The sequence below is a fragment of the Martes martes genome (assembly GCF_963455335.1).
Source record: "Martes martes genome assembly, chromosome: 8".
NCBI classification, from domain to species: domain Eukaryota; kingdom Metazoa; phylum Chordata; class Mammalia; order Carnivora; family Mustelidae; genus Martes; species Martes martes.
The window spans coordinates 107715116-107741313 of record NC_137895.1 but is presented as its reverse complement, the minus strand read 5'-3'; the positions used below and the strand labels follow the sequence as shown (position 1 = coordinate 107741313).

Below are 26198 nucleotides of genomic sequence, written 5' to 3'. Positions count from 1 at the left end.
ACTGCCACCCAGGCGCCCCACTACAGGGAACATTTAAGACAGTATGACTGTAACCTAAATTTTTCTTAATTAGTTTGACAGGCAATTTTATAACTTCATTTTGAATAGTACCCAAATGTGCCTTGTATACAATATAATAAAAAGCTGTTTAGTTGTTAGATACTCTCTCAACTTTTTTTTTTTTTGAAGTTTTTATTTGTTTATTTGAGAGAGTGAGCAATTAATTGAGAGAGAGAGCACGAGCAGGGGAGGAGCAGAGGGAGAGGGAGAAGCAGACTCCCCACTGAGCAGGAAGCCCAATGTGGGGGCTTGATCCCGGGACTCCAGAAACATGACCTGAGCCAAAGGCAGACAGTTAACTGACTGAGCCACTCAGGTGCCCCCCCCCCAATTAATGAATCTGGGTATAATCTCACCTATTTGTGACTTAAAATTTTTTTTCCTCACTAAGCAAGGAGCTCTAAAGAAGCTACATGTTAATGTAATTTTAAAAAGAGGCATGTACCATGCTGAATGACAATCTGTGGTAGTTATATTTGCAGAAGTCAGAAGAAATATTCATGGAAAAAAATCAAAGAGCCTTATGCAAACAATAAATTAAACATTTTGATTTTCAAAGAGAGAAGAAACTACTTCCTTCCTACTGATCCTTCAACTGGGGGAAATGTGAACATGCTCGCTTACCAAGACGCAGCATAATGTCTCTAACATCAAGGCTCTCAGGAACCTGATTTGACTGCAGCATCTACATTCAAAGTCTGAACACCGGCATGTTAATACTTGGCTTGAACCTTACTGGGTATGCACCGGCTTCCTCTCTCTACTGCCTATGAAGCTGGGAAGCTGGTGCTGCCCCTTCAGGAGGGAGGAGCTGGGCAAAGAACATGTCAAACTGGGAGTCAAAAGCAGTGTGACAATGGTGAATTTGAAAATAAAATGGGGTGTATTTTTTAAATTGCTTTTTAGTAGCAAGGAGTATGAAGACAATCCCTCTTTGGTAAAATATCCCTTTACCAAATGCTTGCTACACTTTGCTACACTTTCTAAAGCACACCAAATACCCCAAGTAACAATGCATGTTTTTCCTGCAGTAAAATAAAATACGGAATCTATGATATTGAGACAATTTTCAGAATGGCAGCTTCACTGGGGGATGTGGCAGGAGGCAGGCTAGGTCAGGCTAGGAATAGGGAAAGTTCTAATTCCAGTGTGAGGCAAAGGAAGCACCAGCATACCAGTCCTGCAAACACTGAATGTGTATAAACAGTGTTGTTCTTTGTGCCTACAATCTGTCTGAAAGCCTCTACTTGTCTCAGAGAAGTGCATGTTTGAGATTCCTTTCCAATAGCCCTATTATCCTACTCAGTTTCAATTACACGGCTTTTGCTAAAGGTTTTCTTAAGACATCTCCATACTACCTTACCAAGAGATACTTGAGGGCTTAGAATTCAAGATAATTCATTTTCCTTGTATAAAGATAAACCTCCTCATATAAATCTACATCCCTTTCTTTAAACATCAGAAATTCAAAGAGGCGAAAAAACTTCTAAGAGCATTTGAAACAAAAAGGCTGCAGGAAGCCAAAAATCAGGCTAACACTTTCTACTTGGTGGTTCTTAATCTTCTACATGACATAAAACTCTTGGAATATTATGCCTCCATCGGAAAGGATGAATACCCAACTTTTCTATCAATATGAAGGAAACTGGAGGAGATTATGCTGAATGAAATAAGTCAAGCAGGGAGAGTCAATTATCATATGGTTTCACTTACTTGTGGAACATAAGGAATAACACGCAGGACATTAGGAGAAGGAAAGGAAAGTGAATGGGGCAAACTGGAGGGGGGGACGAACCATGAGAGACTGGACTCTGAGAAACAAACTTAGGGTTTTGGAGGGGAGGGGTGTGGGGGGGTTAGCTGAGACCGGTGGAGGGTATTAAGGAGGGCACGTACTACATGGGGCACTGGGTATGGTACACAAACAGTGAATCTTAGAACACTGGAAAAAAAAAAAAAAAAGAATCTGATGGGGACCATAAACTCTCTCACCCTGAAAAATGAGCACACACACAATTCTGTATGCACTTTCAGATTCTGCTACTCAAAGGAAGCAAAGGGCACCATGCGGCTGAAGACTGCTGGAACATTCCTGACTTACTCATCTATACAGCTCAGTGCAATTCTCTCTTAATGACTAAAATACCTCTCATCTTTCTGAAATTATTCTGAATTATAATAAAATGTCTCAATAGAATATAATTAACAGAAAGATCAAACTAACCAAAGGTTCTGAACACATCCAGTTTCACTTTGTTTCTTGTCTGAAAAAGTTCCAAATGCTTTAAAATTTAAAATTAAATGATATTTTCCTTATCGTAACTTGTGCGGGAGAGAGAGAGAATATGTGATTATTACCTTTCAAACTCCCAAAGTTAGCTATTTCTTAGAACCCAAGCACTATGCTTCTGAGAGTACATGCTTCTGCAGGTGGGACAAATGTTGACAAGGGTGGCAGGACCTCAGTAAAGTACGTAACACAAGTCTCAGCTGGCTGGAGCTGGCAGAACTCTTGACGATGTAACTTGTATTAACTGATGTGCAACCTATACTAAATGATCACAGATGAAAGGAGGACTCTTGGGGCACCTGGGTGGCTCAGTCATTAATGGTCTGCCTTGGGCTCAAGTCATGATCCCAGAATCCTGGGATCGAGTCCCACGTTGGGCTCCCTGCTTGGCAGGAAGCCTGCTTCCCCCTCTCCCACTCTTCCTGCTTGTGTTTCTTCTCTGTCTCTCTCTGTCAAATAAATAAATAAAATCTCTTTTAAAAATTCTTTTTAAAAATTTTTTTAAAAAAAATTCTTTTTAAAAAGAATTTTTAAAAGAGATTTTATTTATTTGACAGAGAGAGCACAAGTAGGCAGAGCTGCAGGCAGAGGGAGAGGGAGAAGCAGGCTCCCCGCTGAGCAGAGAGCCCGATGTGGGGCTCGATCCCAGGACCCTGGGATCATGACCTGAGCCAAAGGCAGCCCCTTAACCAACTGAGCCACCCAGGCAAACAAGAAATAAAATCTTAGAAAGGAGGGGGGAAAAAAAAAGAAAGAAAGAAAAGAAAAAGAAGAAAGAAAAGAGGACTCGAGTTCTTTGAGGCATGTGTTGGTTCTTTGAGACATGAAAGGCTATCTGTAGTCTACATGCAGGGGAACAATTTAGACAGTCATCATGGGTAGCACAATGGAGACCTAAATGAAAAAAAAAAAAAAACAACAACATTCCTTCCACTGGCTACAACTCTCTGTGAAGTAGATAAAATATGTGTGAACAGTTAAGCTACATGAGTACATGAGCACTGAAGTGAGAGAAAGATTTTGGTTCCAAGTGAAGCAAGAACTAAAAGGCTTTATAAGAGTATTTGATAAAGTCTTTATTCTTAAAGATCATAAAAAGACCCAGAGCAAAAAAATTTAAATAACAACTCTTCTCTAGGGCCATGTAATGGCTGCTGTACTCAATACATCCTAAAATCATATTGAAAGCTGCGATCAGTTAAAAATCAGGGTGATATTAAATTAAAGGAAAATAGGACTAAAATACAAAATGTATTTTTAGAAGAGAAACATACATATAATATAGATTTTATAAGATGTTTATGAATGCTTATTTTGGGTAACAGAAAAGCACTAAAAGTCAACCTGAAATCAAAATGTAACCATCCTTAAAAAAGATGAAATACTTTTTTGAATGGAAGCCACATGGGAACCTAAATACTATTGGTATTAATTGGGAAAACTGAAGTGTCACGTTTAAGTTGTGAAAAGGTACAAGAAGAATTCTGCATAGCTAGGGCACCTGAATGGCTTTACTGGTTGAGCAGCCAACTCTTGATTTCAGCTCAGGGAATGAGCTCAGGGTTGTGAGATCGAGACCTGTGTGGGGCTCAGTGCTCAGCAGGGATCTGTTGGGAGATTCTCTCCCTTTCCCTCTGACCCTACCCGGCTAGTGCACACATGTTTTCTCTCTCTCAAATAAATATATCTTTAAAAAAATCTGAACAGCTTCTGATAATTTAAGGATTAAAATCTGCTAGTTCTAGAGCCACTAAAATATACACAAACACAAAACCAACAAAGGAAATGAAAAGTACTAACAAAAATAATCAAAAAAGGAAGCACTTTAAGGGCCAAAAGAGGAACAAAAATCAGAACAAGATGCTCAACATCATCAAGTCACTTGAAAATACAAACGAAACCCACAATGAGATATCACCTCACACCCACAAGGACAGCAAAAATTAAAAGACAGATAATAATAAGCCTATGATGTGGAGAAATTGGAACCCCCATACACTGTTGGTGGGAAAGGGAAATGCTGTAGCTACCTTGGAAAAGTACGGCGAGCTACTCAAATTAACAGAACTACTATATGACTCAACCATTCCACTTCTAGGTATACACTTAAGAGAAATGAAAACAGATATCCATGCAAAAATATGTATACAAATGTGCATATATAGCAGCATAATTTACATGAGCCAAAAAGCTGAAACAATGCAAATGTCTATAAACTGATGGATAAAATATTTTTCAGCCATAAAAAGGAATGAAGTACTTGATTCATGCTACAACATAGACAGCCCTGAAAACATTATGCTAAGTCAAAGCCAGACACAAAAAAGCAAATAGTGTATGACTACCCTTATAACAGATACCTAAAACAGGAAAAAAATCTGCCTAGTATTAGAGGTTGGAGGAGATGGGGAGTGACAACCAACAGGTATTAGGCATCATTTGGGAGTGTTAAAAATGCTCTGGAATTAGTGGTGATGATTACAGAGTTTTGTGAATATACTAAAAACCAATAAATTGTACACTTAAAAAAAAAAAAAAGCCCAGAAGAAGTTAGAAACCAATTGTACCAACTGCATTGACTGGATGGATGGATGGATGAAATGGATGAAATGGATGGATGAAATGGATGAAATGTCCCAACTAAAAGTCATAAATTCTCAGACTGAGTGAAAAAAAGCAAGACCAACTATAGGATATCATCTGTAAGATACTATTTAACCATGAAAATACAAACAATAGAAGGAGAGAAAATTAGGCAGAATGATAGGTATTAGGGAGAATGAACATTAGTAACTACTTTGTTATTAATGGAGACAATTAATGAAGACAAAAGGCCAATTCACCACGAATACATAACAAGGCTACATGTATGTATCTTACAACAGTACCTCAAAATTCACGGAACAAAAAATGACAGAAGTAAAGGGAGAACAGACAAATCCACAAGTATAGGCAGACAAAAGAACAATTGAGGACACAGATCTCAAAAATACTACAACATGGCCTAACTGACATTTACAGAATACTATACATAAAACTGCAATATATTCTTCTAAAGTGCTTATGAAATGCTCACTATGATAAACCAGATGCTGGGACATACAATAAGTTTCAATAATCTTAAACGACTGAAATCTCATAGAGTAGATTATCAGAACATATGTAAATTAGGAATAAAAACACTAAGATACCCAGAAATTAAATAACACTCACTTTTATAACCCAAGGATCATGGAAGAAATATAAAAATAAAGTAGAACATGTTTCAAATGATAATGAAACTACAGTATATCAAAGCAGCCAAATACTGCTTAGAAGGAAAGTTACAGTTTTAAATACCTGAACTGAAAAGGTAAAAAGTCTCAAAAATAGTACTGTGACTAAAGAAAAGAAGAGCAAACTATAAAGTAAACAGAACAAAATAATAAAAACAAGAAATCAATAAAGTAGAAAACAAGTGAACAGTAGGTCAAGTAAAAAGTTGATTCCTTAACAAATGTTTGAAAAGTTGATAGATGGGCAGAAAGAATAAAGAGGGAGAAACAACAAATTACATATCAGGAATGAGTAGTGGAGCTATTGCTGCAAATCACACACATTAAAAGGAGAAGAAGAACATTATGAACAGCATTATGGGAAACATTTTACAACTTAGATAGAGTAGACAAATTCCTTGAAAAATGCCAAATAACTTACAAAAAAGGACTTAAGAAATAGAATACTTGGACAGACTTCATCTATTCAAGAAAGTGAATCAATAATAATCAAAAGCTGGCACAAAGAAAACTACAAACTCAAAGGTTTTCAGTGGCCAATTCTTCCAAATATTCGAAGAAACGCTTTTATTTTAATTTTACTTGTCAGAGAGAGAGTGAGACAGAGAGAGTGAGCACAAACAGGGGGCATGGCAGGTAGAGAGAGAAGCAGGCAGGGAGTCTGATGCAGGACTGGATCCCAGAACCCTGAGAACATGACATGAGCTGAAGGCAGATGTTTAACTGACTGAGCCACCCAGGCGTCCCTCAAGGAAGTATTTGAAAGAAATCACACAAACTGTTTCAGAAAACAGGAGAGAACACATCTCAATCCCTGCACCAAAATCTGACAGATATAGAACATAAAACTAGACCATTATTCCTCATGAACATACATGCAAAAATCCTCAACAAATTATCAAGCAAATCACATTCAGCAATATACAAAGGAAACAACACTTCTTATTTAATGGTGAAAGACTGAACACTTTCCCTCTATGATTAAAAGAATATATATTGAGGTGGTGGCTCAGTCAGTTAGGCATCTGCCTTTGGCTCAATGTCATGATCCCATGGCCTTGGACTGAGCCCCATCTCTGGCTCCCTGCTCAGCATGGGGGGGGGGGGAGTTGCTTCTTTCTCTCCCTCTGCTTCTCCCTCAGCTTGTGTTCTCTCTCTCACTCACTGTTTCAAGTAACTAAATAAAATCTTTTTTTTTTTTTTAAATTTTTTTTTTTTTAGTTATTTATTGGACAGACAGAGATCACAAGAGGCAGAGAGACAGGCAGAGAGAGAGAGAGGAGGAAACAGGCTCCCCGCTGAGCAGAGAGCCCGATGCGGGGCTCGATCCCAGGACCCTGGGATCATGACCTGAGCTGAAGGCAGAGGCTTTAACCCACTGAGCCACCCAGGCGCCCCAACTAAATAAAATCTTAAAAAAAAATTTTTTTTACTTATTTATTTGAGAGAGAGTGCACAAGAGTGGGGTGAGGGCCAGAGGGAGAAGGAGACTCCCTGCTCAGCAGGGAGCCCGAAGCTGAGCTTGATCCTGACATTCCAGGATCATGACCTGAGCCAAAGGCAGACACTTAACCAACTGAGCCATTCAGGTGCCCCAATAAAGAAAATATTGGGCGGGGAAAAAATAATATATACTGAGTCTTTGCCAGTAGAGTAAGACAAATACAAGGGACACAGAATGGAGTGGAGGAAGCAAAGTTGTTTTTAACTGTAGACTACATAAAAATCATCAGGAAGCTACAACAAAACCAGTAAAACTAAACAGTGAATTCAGGAAGATTGTAAAAACATGGTTGGGGCACCTGGGTGGTGAGCCAGTTAGGTGTCCAACCCTTGGTTTCGGCTCAGGTCATTATCTCATGGGTGGTGATGGGCACCTGAGTGGCTCCATAGGTTAACCATCTACCTCTGGCTCAGTTTGTGATGCTAGGGTCCTGGGATCAAGCCCCACGTCAGGCTCTCTGCTCAGCAGGAGTCTGCCTCTCCCTCTCCCGCTCCTCCCTACTCATGTTCTCTCTCTGTTTCAAATAAACAAATAAAATATTCTTTAAAAGATTTTATTTATTTATTTGACAGACAGAGATCACAAGTAGGTAGAGAGGCAAGCAGAGAGAGAGGTGGGGAAGCAGGCTCTCCGCTGAACAGAGAGCCCAATGTGGAGCTTGATCCCAGGACCCTAAGACCATGACCTGAGCCAAAGGCAGAGGCTTTAACCCACTGAGCCACCCAGGCACCTCATCAAATAAATAAATAAAATCTTAAAAAAAAAAAAAAAATCTCATGGGTGGTGAGATCAAGCCCTGCAGCGGACTCCATGTTTAGCAGAAAGTCTGCCGGAGATTCTCTCTCTGCCTCTCTCCCCAGACTCTTTCTAAAATAAGTAAATCTTATAAAAACATGGTCAATATACAAAAATCAACAGCATTTCATGCATACTAGAAAAAATAAATAGAAAATAAAAATTTGGGGGGCACTGGATGGCTTAGTTGGTTAAGCGACCAATTATTTGTTTTGGCTCAGGTCATGATCTCTTGGGTGGAGACATGAGCGCCACGTTGGGCTCTGCACTGAATGCAAAGTATGCTTTAAGTTTCTCCTCCTCTGCCCCTTCCAACTCAAATACCATGCACATGTGTGCCCAGGCACACTTGCTCTCAATAAATAAATGCACACAAAAGATAAAAATTTTAATGTAATTCCACTTACAGTATCATCAAAAATATCAACTACTTAGAAGCAAATGGAAAGCTGCTTCAAAGTTTTCACTGTGAAAACTAAAAAAATATTATTGAAATTAAAGAAAATAAACAAATGATGAAACGCATATATCATGTTTAAGGACAGGGAAATTCAATGTTGCTCAAAATGTCTACTGTCCTAGCAGGATGCTTCCTCCCCTCCCCGCCACCAAAATGTTGTTTTAAAAATTTATATGGAAATGCACACAAACTTAGAATAGTAAAAACAATGGAAAAAAAAAAAAACATTTCTGCCCAAAGTTGGAAAACTTACTAATATCAGACAATATGGTATTTGTGTAAATATAAGACATACAGATCAATGGAATAGGGGAGAGTCCAGAAAAGTACCGAATATATACGATATCCATATGGAAAAAATAAAGAACACTGACCTTCTACTTCACACCCAGTATAAACATTAATTCAAAATGCATCATAAGGCCAACTGCTAAAAGGCTAAAACTGAAACAACACCTAGAAGAAAACTTTCTTGACATTATGGTAGGTCCTGATGTTGTTAGTAGGATTATCAATGATTCACAACCACTCAGAAAATAGTCTGGCAGTTTCTTTACTCTTAAAATTCCCAAGAAAAGTGAAAACACATGCCCGCAAAAACATTTGTATGCAAATGTTCACAGCTGCTTTACTCATGATAGAAGCAAACTGGAAGCAACATGTAAGTACATCAACTAGTGGACAGATGAATTGTGACATATTTCTCCAGTGGAATACAATTCAGATTTCCTCTCCCCATAATGGAACAAACTACTGATACAAACAGCAGTATCAATGACTATCACACATTATGCTGACTGAAAGAAACAGGACACCAGAGTACATACTGTATGATCCCACCCATATAAAATTCCCAAATAAGGCAAAACTTACAGTGATAAAAATCAGATCACTGACTGCCTGGGGTGCAATGTGGAGGGGTGGGGGTATGTTTAATGGCAAAGTGCACCTTCTGCAGAGATGGAAATGTCCTATTATCTTGAATAGGATGGTGACAACATGGTGTACTCTCTGTCCAAAAAAAAAGCCTGTACCCTTGAATTGTGCAAGTTTTATTGTATCTATATCTAAATTGCATCTTAATAAAGATGAGTTTACATGGACTCATTTCACAGAAGTATTGTAATTTTCAAAAAGATAAATAATATTTCTATAGAGGGCAGATGGGACCCCCAAGCACTAAATGGTTAAGAGTCTTCAGACAATCTATTATAGAATCTTAGGTATATAATTAATCCTGAGAAGTAAAGTTTATGATTGTTATGGGTTTCTATTTTGAATATTTTATTTATTTATTTGACAGAGATCACAAGTAGGCAGAGAGGCAGGCAGAGAGAGAGGAGGAAGCAGGCTCCCTGCTGAGCAGAGAGCCCAATGTGGGGCTCGATCCAAGGATGCTGGGATCATGACCTGAGCCGAGGGCAGAGGCTTTAACCCACTGAGCCACCAGGCACCCCATGAGTTTCTATTTTGAGTGGGAGCCACAAGACAGCGAAACAAAGACCACACTGAAGCACAGATCAGGTAATCAAAAGAGCACTCTAGTAAAAGCGGTAATAGGGAAAAAAGATCTTTTGGTGTCAACTATCATTTTAATGAGCATTTAATGGAGGATGTTTTTATAAGGCTTAAACCATTGCTCAAGACATTATTTGATGCAATCCTATCTTCTACTTTGACAGCTAAGAGCAAACCAGAAGTTCCTGATTTCCAATCCCAGACTCAATTAGGTTAGGGTACTTCTCAATGAAGAAAAAGAAGTGCTACAGAGAGCAACCAGCTGATGAATTCCATTTGAGTGCCTACAGGATTTTTATTGATATAGGTCCATAAAACCAACTTCTAGAATTGTAATTCCAGGGAGAATAACAGGAGGAAAAGTACGGAGTGTTTCAACAGCAATAAAAAGTATGTTGCCAACACAAAGTCTGTTACTCTCCTTTTTTTTTTTTTTAAGATTTCATTTATTTATTTGACATACAGAGATCACAAGCAGGCAGAGAGACAGAGAGAGAGGAGGAAGCAGGCTCCCTGCTGAGCAGAGAGGCCGATGTGGGGCTTGATCCCAGAACCCTGGGATCATGACCTGAGTCGAAGGCAGAGGCTTAACCCACTGAGCCACCCAGGCGTCCCTGTTACTCTCCTTTTAAGTTTATATACTGAGGGGGGTAAATCAGCAAAGAAACTGCAAAGACAAAACAAAATAAACAAGAACCCACGTGTCTGCCATCAAGCTTAAAAAACAGAAAATTAGTTATTCCCTAGGTTAGTGGAACTTTAAGGATGGTACTGGACCAGTACATCAGCATCATCTAGAACCTATAATGAATGCAAATTCTCAGCCCCATCTCAACCTATGGAATTAGATAGAATTAGACAGCAGTAAGACCAGCAATCTGTCTTTAAACAAGCCGACTGGTTGATTCTGATATTCCCTAAGGTTTGAGAATCACTACCTTAGATGTTATCATTTAAACACTTAGCCCTAACTACAGTAGTCTCCCTTCCTAACAGGTAGAATCACTTTCTTGAACTGTGTTAATTATTGCTTTGATTTTCTTTCTTTCTTTCTTTTTTTAAATGAGAGAGAACACGCTAGCACAAGTTGGGGGGAGAGAGGGTCAGAGAGAGAGGGAGAAGCAGACTCCCTTTTGAGCAAAGAGCCTGACACAGGGCTGGATCTCAGGACCCTGAGACCATGAGCTGAGCCAAAACCAAGAGTTGGCTCCTTAACCCACTGAGCCACCCGGGCACCATTCCCTTGATTTTCTTTATAAATTTCCCACATATATTTATCCTCATTTAATTTCCTTGTTTTACGTTTACAGAAACATATCACTGGTCCATATGCTTCTGTGAATTGCTTTATCTGCTCAACAATTTTTTCTGGCCTGATTTATCCATGTTTATGTAGATAGCTGTGATACGGCTGACCCTTAGCTCCTAGAGGCCACTGCAGTCCCCAGCCAAGGGAGCTTTCACAACATGGCTGCTTACTTCATGAAAGCAATTCTACAGCATCTGAAAACGAGACGGAGTCCTATACAGTATAAAAGAATCAGGGGAGTGATACCCCATCAGTGTTCCCAAATTCTACTGGTTAGGAGCAGATCCTACCCACACTTAAGGGGAAGGGATTACACAAAGGCACAGAGGATCCCACAGAATTCCGGGGACCCTCCCCAGAGCCCAACTGCTGCACCTACCCCCCACTCAGATGCAGCAGTCCTGTCCTTATTTGTGGTTTCACATCCCACAGTTTCAGTTAGCACAGGTCCGAGCAGAAGGCCCCCTTCTGACTTAACAACAGTAGCCCAATGCTACATCACTCACCTCATTTCATCATGTAGGCATCTCATCACCTCACATCATCCTAAGAAAGGTGCATACGGTACAGTGAGACATTCTGCATCGTGTTGTGTGTGCATATTCATGTAACTTTCATCACAGCAGACTGTTAAAATTGTTCTATTTTATTGTTACTAGGATCAGTCTTTTACTGTGCTTATTTAAGTATTTATTTAAATTTCAGTTTTTTCTGTGCCTAATTTATAAATTAAACTTTGTCATATACATGGTTCAATAGGTTCAATACTATCAACAGTTTCAGGCATCCACTGGGGGTCTTGGAACATATCCCCTGCAGATGAGGAAGGATGACATGACCACTCTTCCTTGGTAATAAAACAAACAAATTCCTGAAAAACTTGAACTGCTATTTTATTCTAAACATATCCCAGGCACAACAAATTCCTAAACAATATAAATAATACCAAGCCAAACCAAAGATTTGCACTGAATCCCACCTTGCTACCCAGAGACTGTTTAGACATATATGAGAGCAAATATCACAACAGCATACAATGGGACATGTGTGGAAAAGAGGCTCCCGTGACTTCGATACAGTTTTGCTGCTTAAGTTTCCTCGCAAGTTAAAAAAAACAAATTGTACAAATGATAAAGTTCCTTTTACTTCAAAGACATTGATTCTGCATTGCAGATTAGTTTGAGATTTGAGCCCACAGATGTAAGTCAGGTGGTTGTGGACCTGGCTGAGAAAATATTAACTTTTAACTAACCTCTACCTGAAATTTTACATTCTGTTCAATTATGAAGGTAGGGGGAAAACAGTAGCATATGTATTTTTGTGTGTGTGTGAAAAGAAAATATTTTCACATCACATGATAGGTACCATAAATATCTCAAGATAACCATTTAGAATCACGAATACTTAAAAGATTAAGATACTAATCTTTTTTTTTGGATTTTGTTTATTTATTTGACAGAGAGAGAGAGATCACAAGTAGGTAGACAGGCAGGCAGAGAGAGGAGGGGAAGCAGGATGCAGGGCTCGATCCCAGGACCCTGAGACCATGACCTGATCCGAAGGCAGAGGCTTAACTCACTGAGCCTCCCAGGCACCCCAAGATTAAGATACTAATGTTAAGAAACAAAGTCTGTTGCTAGACCATGTTAATGAATTAATAAAAAACACATTACTGTATCAAAAATTTGTTTTATTAAAACTTTACTAACCATATTTCAATATAATTGGTCAAGCTGTAATCCTATGTATTTTGCAGGTTTCAAATCATATTCTTAGATGAGGTCAGGTCCACAGACTTTATTAGAATGCCAAAGAAGCATACAGCTCAAAAATAGTTAAAACTCCTTATTTTAGATGAAAACCTCTTTCTTTAACATTTTTCTTTTAAATCATTTATAGCATGGGGCTGTGGGTAAGAGCTGGAGGTCTAGGATTACACTGCTAAGGACAAATCTGTGCTATATCAATTACCACCTGTGTAACCTTAGACAAGTTATTTAACCTCTCTGTGCCTCAAATTCCTCATCCTTATTAGATGAATGAGAAAGGAATTTATATTAGACATTATAAGGATTAAATAAGAGTTACTGGAAAACATTTACAGCAGTGCCTAGGATAGTAAGGTTAAGCAGACAAGTATTCTTTCCTATATATAAGGGGACAAAAACCTCAGTTTGGAGAGCACAATTAAGAACAAGTTGGCGGGGGTGTGGGAGGTTGCGCTGCGGTGTGCCTGGTTGGCTCAGTCGGTTAAGTGGCTGCCTTTGGCTCCGGTCTTCATCTCAGGATCCTGGGATCCAGCCCCACATTGGGCTCCCTGTTCAGCAGGGAGCTTGCTTCCCTCCCTCTCCCTCTGCCTGCCACTCCCTCTGCTAGTACACTCTCTGTCAAATAAATAACTAAAATCTTTTTAAAAAGAACAAATGGGGTTTTATGTGCCATTTAAAGGTTAGACTGAGTGAGCGCAAACTAGAATAGTAACTCTTTTTTAAAAAGTGTTCTAAAAACAGGGGCTGGCAAACTACGAATTGTGGCCCTGAATGTCTTTTTTGTTGTTGTTTTTTAAACAGCCTGTAAACTAAAAATGTAAAAAAAAAATTCTTTTTTCTTTAAATGACTGGGGGGTGGGGAGAAAGTCCAAACAACACTATTTTATGACACGTGAAAATGTTATTAAATACAAATTTCAATGTACATAAAGTTCTAAAATATAATCCACAGGCATGATCAGCCACTGAAGTATTTATTGCTTTTGCACTAAGATGATAGAGTAGTTCTAACAGATCATATCATTTACACAAAGCCTAAAATACTTATTCTCTAGGCTTTTATAAAAAAAGTTTGCTGACCCCAGTTTCAAAATGTGCAGACCAAAGTAGGTAAGAGATGGAAAGCTGCTTGAATCAAAGTCTACCTTCTACTCAGCATATTTAGAAACTATGAGAATGTTTTTACATACACTGATATAATAAATTGATATTTATTAGTGGCTCCAGACTATTCTAAGGCTTCTCATAGATTATTTCATTTACTCTTCATAACTTTAGTGGGTACTTTTATCATCCTGAGATGTGGCAAGTTATGCACAAATAAATTAAATAGCTGTCTTAGCTCTCTACAATAGGTAAATCTCAGAACCAGAAAAGGCAAGCATTCACTGGTCCAAATTTCTCTCTTTTTATAGGATGAGATGATTCAGAAAGCATGCATCCACTTTAGCTCCAAGTGGATACCACTTGTGGGACAAAAGGACTACCACCTTGGACAATTCCTTTCAATGGAAAAAGTAAAATCCATTATAGTGGTCTTTCCTGTCTGGGTGCTCATCATACAGATATGTTCAGAATGGGATTATTCAGTGAGCTGTCTAACTAGAGAACATAAAATTTTCTGTGTGTCTATTGTATACCAATAATAACAAGCTTTCTTAAAATTTTTTTAAATTTAATAGAGACAGAAAGAGAGAGCCTGAACAGGTGGGAAGAGCAGAGGGAGGGGAAGAGGTAGACTCCTCATTGAGCAGCGAGCCTGATGCGGAGCTCCATTCCAGACACTGGGATCATGTCCTGAGCAGAAAGCAGACACCCAACTGACTGAGCCACCCACGGACCTCAATAACAACAAGTTTTTAAAAGTCTGAAGTGAGAGCGACACTCCAGAACAATTAATTCTGAATCTCGGGGCTGCCAGTTCCCAAATTTATTTGGCCATCCAGAAATATTTTTATTTCACCTGTATTTTAAAAATAAACAAACAAAAAATTACTGATTATGGTTTCCACAATACTCCACCATCTTAAGGTAAGTTTAGCAGAATGTGGTTTGAAAAATGCTGGAAAACTGCTTGCCTCGCTGCCCCAGTGCACAATATAGCAGGTTCTGCTTTTTAAGGAATAACTCTTCATCACTACTGGTAGGACCTGTACTGCCACACCCTGTACCAAAGTGAGAACACTAAGCTCCCTGGGCTCTTTTTCCTTCTATCCACCTGAGACTCTCTTTCATATTTTCCTTCAATAGCAGAAAAGTCAAAGAAGTAGTTGCTGGCAATAGGGAAGGGGAAAAACTGCTTTCTTGCTCATTACAACAAGTATTTGAAATTTTATGATATTCAAAAGGGGTCTATTTTTTTTTAAAGAAATTAATCCCTCACTTCAAAATAAATCAGGTAGGAGTAACCGACACAATGTTGTGATGAGGAGGAAATTTATTTATAAAAGCTGCTGTAATTCAGCACTGTGGAAGGGAAGCATGCAATGCTGTACTTGTCCCAAATACTGGCCTCTGTGCAGTCTATAAAGGTTGAAATTGTGGACAGGACGCAGAAGGAATAGATGACAGAAAGAAACTGTACATTTGCATGTGACTGCTGAGCCAACACAACTTTGATGAGAAAAATACGTCTGAAATACATAAATGCTACTTTTGCCTCTAGGTATACTTATGTGGAAAATAAGACCTAGTCTGTACAGCTCAGCCTGTATGCCATCTTTCAGAAGGGGGTGGGGATGACCAATCAATACTGTATTTTATCATTTAAAAAAAAAACAACTTGTATTTTTGAAACTTTATTGTTTTTAATTTTAATTCCAGTATAGTTAACATATAGTATAATAGTTTCACGTGTACAATATAGAGATTCAACAATTCTATACATGACTGAGGATTCACCAATATAAATGTACTCCCAATACCCTTTACCTATTTCACCCACTCCTAACCTACCTCCCAGCTCTAGAAACCATCAGTTTGTTCTCTATAGTTAAGTGTGCTTCTTGGTTTGTTTCTAAATTTTCTGTTTGTTTATTTTGTTTCTTAAATTCCACAGATAAGTGAGATCAAATGGTATCTGTCCTTCTCTGACGGACTTACTTAACATTATACTCTGGATTCATCCATGTCATTGCAAATGGCAAGACTTCATTCTTTTCTCCCCCCACTGAGGCATTTTACTTGCACGTTTGTTATTATATCCCTAGAAAAAGAAAACCAGGATTTTCCCTCTTGTGTGTTTTCATCTTGCTTCTGCATGGTCCATGATGGCAGCTGAGGTTGTCAGTACAGTGAAACCAAACTGGGGTGGAGGGGTGAGAGGGGTGGGAGCAGGTTATTCTGCCGTTTTTCTAGGGCTTGCAGTTGTACGTTAAATCTGGGGCTGATCACTCCACACGTGTTTAATGTGCCTGTGACGTTCACAACAATTTCCCCAGCTCTGTGATCATTAATGATTTCAAATTCGCCAACATAACATGCTTCATCATCATCATGAGAAACTGGATGATGACTTTGGAGCATGGACTCTTTCCAGCATTGTTAAGGCTCTTGAAAGCATCTGCCAGGACATTCATGCGCACCATTATGGTGGCATAGGAAGATGGCAGAAAGAAGGGTTTCATTCCTTTTTTATGGCTGAGTAATATTCCATTGCAGGTATATACACATCTCCTCTATCCATTCACCTATCGAGGAACACTTGGGCTGCTTCCGACATTTGGCTATTGTAGTGTATATATCCTTTCCCATTAGTGTTTTTGTATTCTTTGGGTAAATACCCACTAGTGTGATTATTACATCATAGGATAGTTCTAATCTAATTTTTTGAGGAACCTCCATACTGTTTTCCAGAGTGGCTGCATCAGTCTTCATTCCCACCAACAGTGCATGAAGGTTCCTTTTTCGCTACATCCTCACTAACACTGGATTACTGAAAAAATCCTTTTTATACTGCAAAAATTCCATAATTTCATATTAAGAAGAAAAACACAAAAGGGTCTGGGTTACAGGCCTAAAATTCAGATTCTAATACTCAATCTCCTGTTCCTTCGATTCTTTGTACTTAATCTTGCTCATGTGGGAATTTTTCACCTTCTAACTAGCTACATGACCTAGTAAGTAAATTGGTATGTTTCCTTCCCTATAAAACGGCACCTTATTAATCTAGATGACCTCATACCATCTCTTCTTTACCTCACAAGGAAAAAAAATGAAATGAACACAAGTGAAAATATAATGAATGATGGGAAAAGTTGGCATCTATTTTAAAAATATTCTGCAGAATATGCATTATTTTCATACTAATTACTTTTATAGGAAAGGTTATCAAAGTACATACTTTTTCTGTAATTTATGGTTGAAATGAATGGTAAATATGAGAGGAGTAAAATTAAATGAGGAACAAGGTGGTTATAGCCATTTACCCCCATTTACAATGGGGAAAATCAAAACGTCTCATTGATAATATGACTCATATTTTTATATAATTCATATATATATCATTCAAATACACACATATATTTATAGGATCCATTAAAACCAAATTATGATTATCCAAAAATGAATTAATTGTTCTGGTCCACAAGAAAAAAATCTATCAAAACACCTGCACAATTTATGAAATATTAATAAATAAATGTTATTAAATGCAAGCATAAATCTTACCATTATTATTTAGTTCTGTTCTGGGAGACACAGTCAATACAATGAAAGCATGTATAGCAGGCAGTCTTTAAGAAGCCCAACATGATTTCTGGGGGCATCTGGGTGGCTCAGTGGGTTAAAGCCTCTGCCTTTGGCTCAGGTCATGATCCCAGGGTCCTGGGATCGAGCCCCGCGTCAGGCTCTCTGCTTAGCGGGAAGCCTGCTTCTCTTTCTCTCTCTCTCTGCCTGCTTGTGATCTCTGTCAAATAAATTAAAAAAAAAAAAAAAAAAAAAAAGAAGAAGCCCAACATGATTTCTGCCTCCTGGTATTCATACCCTTGTACAATCCCCTCCTTTAAGTATGACAGATGGTCTATACCTTGCTTTTAATCAAAAGAATATGGCAAAGGATCTCATTCCCATGATTATATCATATAAGATCCTCTCCCGGCAGACAAGAGCTATTTTCCTGCCGGCCTTGAAGACACAAACAGCTAAGCAGTAAGAGGCCATGTGGCTAGAAAAGGAACTGTGGGTGACCTGGGGGAGCAGACAGCAGCTCCCAGTCAACAGCCAGAAAGAAAATTAGGACCTCAGTCCTACAACCACAGAGAGATGACTCTGCCATCAACCTGAATGAACTTGGGCTGCTCCCCAGTTAAGTCTCCAGATTAGAACACAGCTTGGATGACAGCCTGATTACAGACCTGCAAGAAACTGAGCAAAGGATCCAGATGAGCCACATGTACACTCCTGACCTATAAAACTGTGAGATAATAAATGGATTTTTTTTAGCTACTAAGTTTGGAGAAATTTGTTATGCATCAACAGAAAACAAATGAATGGATACTTGCCCCAGTCAAGCCTTGAGAGGACTATAGTCCTTAGTCGAGGTCCTGGGTACCCTGATTGCAGTCTCTAAGTAAAACTGTTAGACAGACGCAGCTAAGCTGTAGCCAGATTCTTTTTTTTTTTTTTTAAGGTTTTACTTATTATTTGTCGGGGTGGGGGGGTGTGTGTGCACAAGCAGAGGGCAGCAGCAAGCAGAGGGAGAAGCAGGCTTCCCGCTGAGCAAGGAGTCTGATGCAGAACTTGATCCCAGGACCCCAGGATCATGACCTGAGCTGAAGGCCCATACTTAACCAACTGAGCCACCCAGGCGCCCCGCTGAAGCCAGATTCTTTAAAAAGAAAAAAAAAAAAAAAAAAAAGATTTTTTTTTTTTTTTTAAATTTACAGACAGAGATGACAAGTAGGCAGAGAGGCAGGCGGTGGGTGGGGAGCAGGCTCCCCGCTGAGCAGAGAGCCCGATAGGGGGCTCGATCCCAAGACCCTGAGATCATGACCTGAGCCGAAGGCAGAGGCTTTAACCCACTGAGCCACCCAGGCGCCCCTGAAGCCAGATTCTTAACAGAAATTATAATATAATAATTTTTTGTTGTTTTAAGTTGTTAAGTTTTAGAGTATTGTTACATAGCCGTGGATAACTAGTACAGCATGAAACAGACAAGAATACAAATACCAAAAGGAAAGAGGGATGATAATCCCAGAAAATGAGAAGAATATCAAATTAAAAAATAATCAAGATCAATAAACTGTGTAGACTCAAGATCTATACAATCTACACAGAAGAATATATTTCCAAAGTACTTATTAGTGGGATTCAACTCCTAATAGTGACAAAAATTAAAATAGCCAAGAATGTATCTGACCTAAATGAATCAAACTATACATTTTTATTGAGTAATAAAAAGAGCTTGAATAAAAAAACAATCTCAATATTGTGAAGAGGTCAACTCTGCCTAAATTTATCCACAGGTTCATTTGACTCTAATCAGAATAAGGGAATATCTTAACAATGTGATGCAATAACACAATTATTTTCTGGAAGAGTGAGGAAGGAAGATTAAGACAAATTTTAAATAGAAGGATTAATGAGCAGGACTATCCTTAAAACCTTAAAATACAATATAAAGGAATAATCACTCAAATATTATTAGTTGTTGTATTCCAGGCAATATCCCTACTGTTTCGTATACACAATGTTACTTCAACCTTATGATAATCCAACAAGTAGAGATACTAACAATAAACATATTTTATAGGTGAAAAACCTCAGGCACAGTGTCACAAAGCTAATGAATGTATTAGGGAGACACAGTGTGGTATCAGAGCCAAAAGTGACTGACAGGTACAATCCAAACCAAGTAGTTTCCAGCATAAATAAAAAATTAGGAAAAGAGCAAAAAGATGTATCACATGCCAACAGGAATGGGAAGATTTATTCCATAAATGATACAACTTTAGCTATTTAAATCTTCGACCACAGACTGTCCCCTCTATATCCACTGTCACACACTAAAGACTGTAGATCCACAAGAGACAGGAGACTGTTTCATCCTACCAACACCCAGGGAGGGGAAGGCAGGTTATGGGCAATGTTCAAGGCTGACAAAGGTAAAGGAGCACTCTTGTACAAGAGTGAAAGAGAAGAACCTGGAGGAAGTCAGCCTTAAAATTTTAAATGGACATTTCTTTTCCCTGATCTTCAACATACCAGTAAAATGATCCAAGTATATTAACAAGAAGGTCACATATACAAAGATTACCAATGTGCCCAATAAACCGAAGATATTGAACATGTGAAGAACGATCAATGAAACTGCAAGTTAAAACAGCTTTATACCTTCAGACTGGTCAAGATTAGAGACACCAAGTCCCGTTACTTGAACCATCATAACAGCCCTTCACTCTGTCTATACCTCTCCTTTCTGATTAATTTATTAGCCCCTAGTTTGTCTTCCTACTTTCCCTCTTGCCCAGGATGCTTACTTAAATATACAATCTGAGGACTCCCCTCCTCTCCTGGCTTTTATGTTGATATCCCCCAATTCTTACAGCCTACAAACCTTATTAGGCTCCCAAGTCCTATTGTGTTTACTGAATTCCTTGAACTGAAATGTGTGCTGGAGACAGGTTAAAAAAAAAAAAAAAAGACAGGTAAGGTAGGCTATGTGAACATGACTGATGATGAGTGACAATCAGTCTCTGCAAGGGAGAGTAATCAGGAATGCTAAGTACTGAGGGAGACCAGACCCTACATGCCCTCCAGCCGATGGTTGTCTTCATGGGTAGTAGCACACCAGTAGATATTTTCTAAAAGCTATAAATTGGGATTTGAAGTGTGAAATCTCATTTTAGGTGCTGGCAACAAATTAAAATCTAACCTTCAGGGAACAAGACTGTGCCACTCAGACAAATCATTTTTCTGAACAACATGGGACCTTCTACTCTATAATCTCTAGGCTCAGCTCTAAGGTTATCACTCCTTATACATGCAAATCTTTGGTGGTTTCCCTTATTCATTCACTCATTCACTTATTTATTGTGCTTTATAAAATATAAGCACTGGCCCAAGGAAGGCCAAAAACGAATGCTCAGTTCACATTTTCTCATCTAAGGTTATATGCTCTGTTGACACTCTATATTTTTACTTTAGAACACTTATCACAGTAAGCGGTAAGTAATATCATATTAAAGTGATAAGATATGTAATTCTTAGTGGGCCTTCCTCACCCCCACCTAGTACCTGTAAATGCCATGAAGGTCTTGAGAGTGTCTGACTGTTCCACCAGTACCTGCTACCCAGCAGATAGTGGGCAATGTCCAGATAGAAGTTCAGGCAGATACCCTCAGGCTGTGAAGACTCAGGGCTCAAATGAAGCAACCTCTGTGGTGGGCAGCCTGGCAAATTTATTTAAAAAATCTTAAATGGACATTTCTTCTAAGTGATCACCATTCCAGAAATTTAAACTAAGGAGATTATTCACTAGGTGTACAAATTTTTATGTCTAAGGCAATGCATTATAGCCTGTTTACAACAGTTAAAAGCTAGACACAAATGTCCAGCTACCAAATTGGATTCTTTGACAATTACGTTTAAAGGAAAGACGGTTTAAGAAAAATAATGCAAGATATGAAAATATAAGTTTGTATCACAGTGTGACTACAACTGTGCTTAAAAACCATATCCCAGTAAACGAATGGAAGAACTTAATTATCATGTTCAAGCAGTAAAACAATAGATGGATTTTCCACCTTTCGTCTATTCTTTGTCTAGTATAACCATCTGGATATTCTCGGAGAAAAAGTCATTATATTAACACAGTGAGTCCAGGAGCAATAACTCTCCCCTAAGGGATTCAAACTTCTACCCCGAAGAAAATGGTGTCTCATCAATCTCTTACTCATCTTCTAACGGCAAGTTTATTGCACATTACTATTGGGCCTAGCTTCCCAGCCCTAACAGATACTAAGAGTAGATTTAACAGAGCAGAAGTATTTGGGATAGCATCTTTAACTGTATGAAAAATACAAACCTTCACACCCCAAACCCCTGCCCTGCCTGGCACTGGAGGGCTGAAAACTGGAAAACCATTTGTCTCAGCTTTTTAAGAGCTGGCTCTATACAGTTCCGCCCTGTATAGAAATGTAGTAGCAAAGAAAATGTATTATCAAGTTAGGGTCTAAACAAGGAATGAGGCCCTATCAGGAAGATCCTTTATTTGTCTACACAGATAAAATTCTGCTCCAAACGTCTATACATGTCAAATGTACCAGAGAGCTGTTTACTTGGCAGTTATGGTGTGAGTGAGCCTAGAAGCTGCATATTAAAAATTATGTTACTGGTTATGTGAATAGAAGGTACTCAACTGGTAGAAATGTAGTAAAATCTAGCTATAATTTGTTAGGCAACATTTTACCAATACTGCAAGAGGCTGTAATTTCTGTAAAAATCAGCAAGAAAGGTGATTTTCTTCTCATTCCTAATTTTCTGAGAAGAAATTCTACACTTGATTATGTTAACTGGAGGATCCAGGAGTAAGGGATATAGATTTGTCAGAGTGAAATAAACTCAGGGATTATAATAAAATTAAAACTGAACTGCAGAACGAGCCAAACACAGAGCTGGGGAATCCATATGTAAATACCACTGGCAAATGATCAGTGCTGGTTTGTTACAGAAGACAGGAAAACTCAGTGCACCTGTTTAATTAGTTCTTTCTACATGAAATGCGTAGTAAAATCAGGATTACTCACGTGATATCCCTTCGTTGATAGCAGCCCTGAAGAAGGCAGGCGATCAGGTCACTGATAAACTCTACATCATCTCTGTGAAGAGCTGCTTCTAACTCCTACAGAGCAGGAAGAGGAGAGAGAGACTGAGATCAAACACAGATTTCTTAAAATCCACCTTTCCCAGCTTCCTATCACCCACACCACCAACATTACTCTCCGAGCCACCACATGGTCAGTGTAGCCAAACTGCTTGCAATGGATAAACTCTGCCTTCCCAATCCCAGTTACTGCTAGAAGAGCAACCGGTTCGACTTCTTGTTTTTCCAAGAAAAACTTTTGTTTTCCCCACTGCTCTATTCCATTTTTCTGCACACAAGAAGAAACACACATGTATCTCTTTTTATAAGTCACTGCTAGCTACATAATTATCAAAGAGCTTAACTTATATAAATATGTTATAATGCCTTCTACTTTAATGGCAGGAGAATAAAGTAGCAAATAACATGATTGATTAGAAAGCATTCTTCATTCCTCTACAGTTTTAACAGGTAAACCACCCGCAACTGCTTTAAAGAACCACTCTATTTATTGAAAAAAGCCTGGTAGTGAGCAATATAGCTAGCAATTCTTATTTTGAGGATGCTAGTGACTAATGATAGGAGATTGCTAGAACTGAGATTAGTCTTACATCATCTAGAGAGAAGTGAGGTAATGGCTATGTTAATGGTTTAATCCTAGGTGAGATGTATTTGCTCTCCTTGGGATTCAAGCAGACAATGCCAAAGATTTAGCTCGAATTTAGCTCAGTATTCTGTAAAAAGCCAAGTTGAGAAGGAGCTACTGGGACAAAAAGTGACAGTGGGAAATTTTAGGAGATCCTATTTCTCTTTTCAATCTCCCATTCTAAACCAGTATTTTCTAAGATGATGGAATCTGTTACAAGTCATCAACTCTTGAGATACAAAGTCTGCCCACACTGTTTCAACCAGGATGCTATCCTTCTGCATGTAAGCCATTTTCCAAGGGTCTGCTCTGCTTATCGTCTGAGTGGCTCATAACTGGATCTATAAACACAGAAAAACCAAACTTTGAAAGCTCATATTAATGGTTCTGAAAGCATAAGGTGTGCATAAGAAACTATTTCTGACCTAAACACCAATGACATAGCAGTGCATCCTTAACAGAGGAACCTGCTGCTACTATAAAAATATTAAAGTTTTTCTAATGATAGTAAAAAACTAATTCTGTAAAATAATTTTGTAAGTTACTTTATTTTTTTTAAAGATTTTATTTATTTATTTGACAGACAGAGATTACAAGTAGGCAGAGAGGCAGGCAGAGAGAGAGGAGGAAGCAGGCTCCCTGCCGAACAGAGAGCCCGATGTGGGGCTTGATCCCAGGACCCCGGGATCATGACCTGAGCATGAGAAGGCAGAGAGGCTTTAACCCACTGAGCCACCCAGGTGCCCCTGTAAGTTATTTTAATGGTTCCATTTGTTATTTTATTTTTTAAAACTCCAGAGTTGGTAAGCACTCACTCTAAAACCTGTTCAAAGATAGAGGCGCCTTGGCGGCGTGATCGGTGAGGTGTCAGATTCTTGGTTTGGACTCCCGATAGGGATCTCAGGGTCCTGAGATGGTGGTGTGGCAGTGGGCTCCGTGCTCAGCAGGCAGTCTGCTTGTATTTCTCTCCCTCTGTCCGCTCCCCACCCCCCGCCCGCCCAACCTTGCACACTCTCTCTCTAAAATAAATAAATCTTAGGGGCGCCTGGGTGGCTCAGTCATTAAGCGTCTTGCCTTCGGCTCAGAGCCCTGCACTGGGCTGCCGACTCAGCAGGAAGCCTGCTTCTCCCTCTCCCACTCCCCCTTGCCTGTGTTCCCTCTCTCACTGTGTCTGTCCAATAAATAAATGAAATCTTAAAATCAATCAATCTTAAAAGAATAACAATAAAACCTTCATAGGACAAAATACTGCTAAGCATACTAACTGACACAAATGAGCAAAATACAAACTACCCTCAGGTAGTTCACCTGAAAAGGTTCATACTGCCTTAAAAGCCCAGGTGAATGAAGCTCAAAATCCAAAGGGTAGGCTGAGGCTTGCAAACATTCTGCCTACCTTAACTACAAACTTGGGAATTAGAACACATCTTAGCAATGGTTCTTATTCTTCTATTAGTTTATTAATTCCTTTTGGCAGACTTCTTTTCTACATTTTAGTTAGTGATTATCCAGAAAAAACAAGAAACTCTACCAACCAGAGAAAACAAGGACCTGAACTATAATTAGCCAGAATTCATTCATTCAACCAATATTTACTGGGTACCCACCCTACCTAAGATAATATAGTAGTTCCTAAGGGCTGAGAAGCTTAGTTTAGTTTGGAGAGATAAGAGTACAAAAAAAGATAGCCAAACCAACTAATTAGCACTATTAGGTACAGAAAAGGTGCTATGGGGCAACGGGGATTGAGAAGAAAAGGACTCCTCCTGGCTGTGGGAAGTCTAAGAGACTGCGTGAAGACGGTGGCACCCGAGATGGGAAAATTGTGGCAATGGGGGGAAGAACCAGGGCATAACAAGGTGCAGGGAACAATGGGAGCAAGTGCACGGAGAGGATAGGAGCTTCAGTTTAACTCTTCCGTGGATACTATGAGGGGAGTAATGTGAGCTAAGATCGATAGCTGATATGAATACTGACCTCATGAGTTTGTCTCTGGAAGACAATGGAGATTCATTATAATTATTTTTATTGAGGAGAGGCAAAGGTACCAACCTAGCTGCTGTGGAGGAATTCTGGTGGTAGAGGGTGTGAGGTGGGGTTAAACACAAGCAAGACCGGGGGAGAAAGATTCTGAAGAAGGACTCACCAGAGGAGAGAAATAGCGGCAATGGGGAAACATAAATTCCAGATGGGACGGAAGTAAATGTGATGCAAAGTAAGGGAAGATTTGAATGGTTCATATTTTAAGCTTGGTCAGTGGCAAGACTCCAAAGCAAACTCCAATTATAACAGAAGCCGAACCCCGAGCACAAAGTCCCAGACCATCCTGTTTGATAGAGGAGCCACACTTAGTGAATGGTGGAACTGGAAGGTATATTACAGATTGCAGTATTTCAGCGCTCTCAATTTAAGGATAAATAAACTAGGCCCAGGAAGGTTAACTGACTTCTGTTATACTCAGCAAAACAATGCCAGGACCAAGTGAAACTTAGACCATCCTGTCCAGGGTCCTTCCCACAGAGTAAGCTGCTTCCTACTGGCCCTTCCCACATACTGGCCCATGTGTTCTAGGCTAGAAAGACTGATGGCTTTAACAGCTATAAAAACCCACCTCCATCACTCCCAACCAAGCCCTCCAATGTACCATTCTCCCAAACAGAAAGAAATTCCTTCCCTTCTCCCAAGCCGTATTTATTGTAGGTCCTTTACATGAAAAACTTTCATCTATAACATCTTCCTAGCTGATGGCTAGGAAGCTGATGCCCCCCCC

The 26198-nt window shown here is 39.1% G+C and overlaps 1 protein-coding gene and 1 pseudogene across 4 annotated transcripts in view; both read right to left on the bottom strand.

The window, feature by feature from the left end:
• The window catches only part of CECR2 (CECR2 histone acetyl-lysine reader), a 175280-nt gene that overhangs the window by 42236 nt on the left and 106846 nt on the right, over window positions 1-26198 (bottom strand). For all 3 annotated transcript variants that reach the window (XM_080812081.1, XM_080812082.1, XM_080812083.1), the window contains exon 2: window positions 22727-22821. In XM_080812081.1, the coding sequence (XP_080668207.1) occupies window positions 22727-22821 (95 nt within the window). The remainder of the gene's footprint in view (window positions 1-22726; window positions 22822-26198) is intronic.
• On the bottom strand, window positions 16186-16567 carry LOC308348288 (small ribosomal subunit protein uS8-like; annotated as a pseudogene). The gene has a single exon. The product of its transcript is annotated as a small ribosomal subunit protein uS8-like (transcript).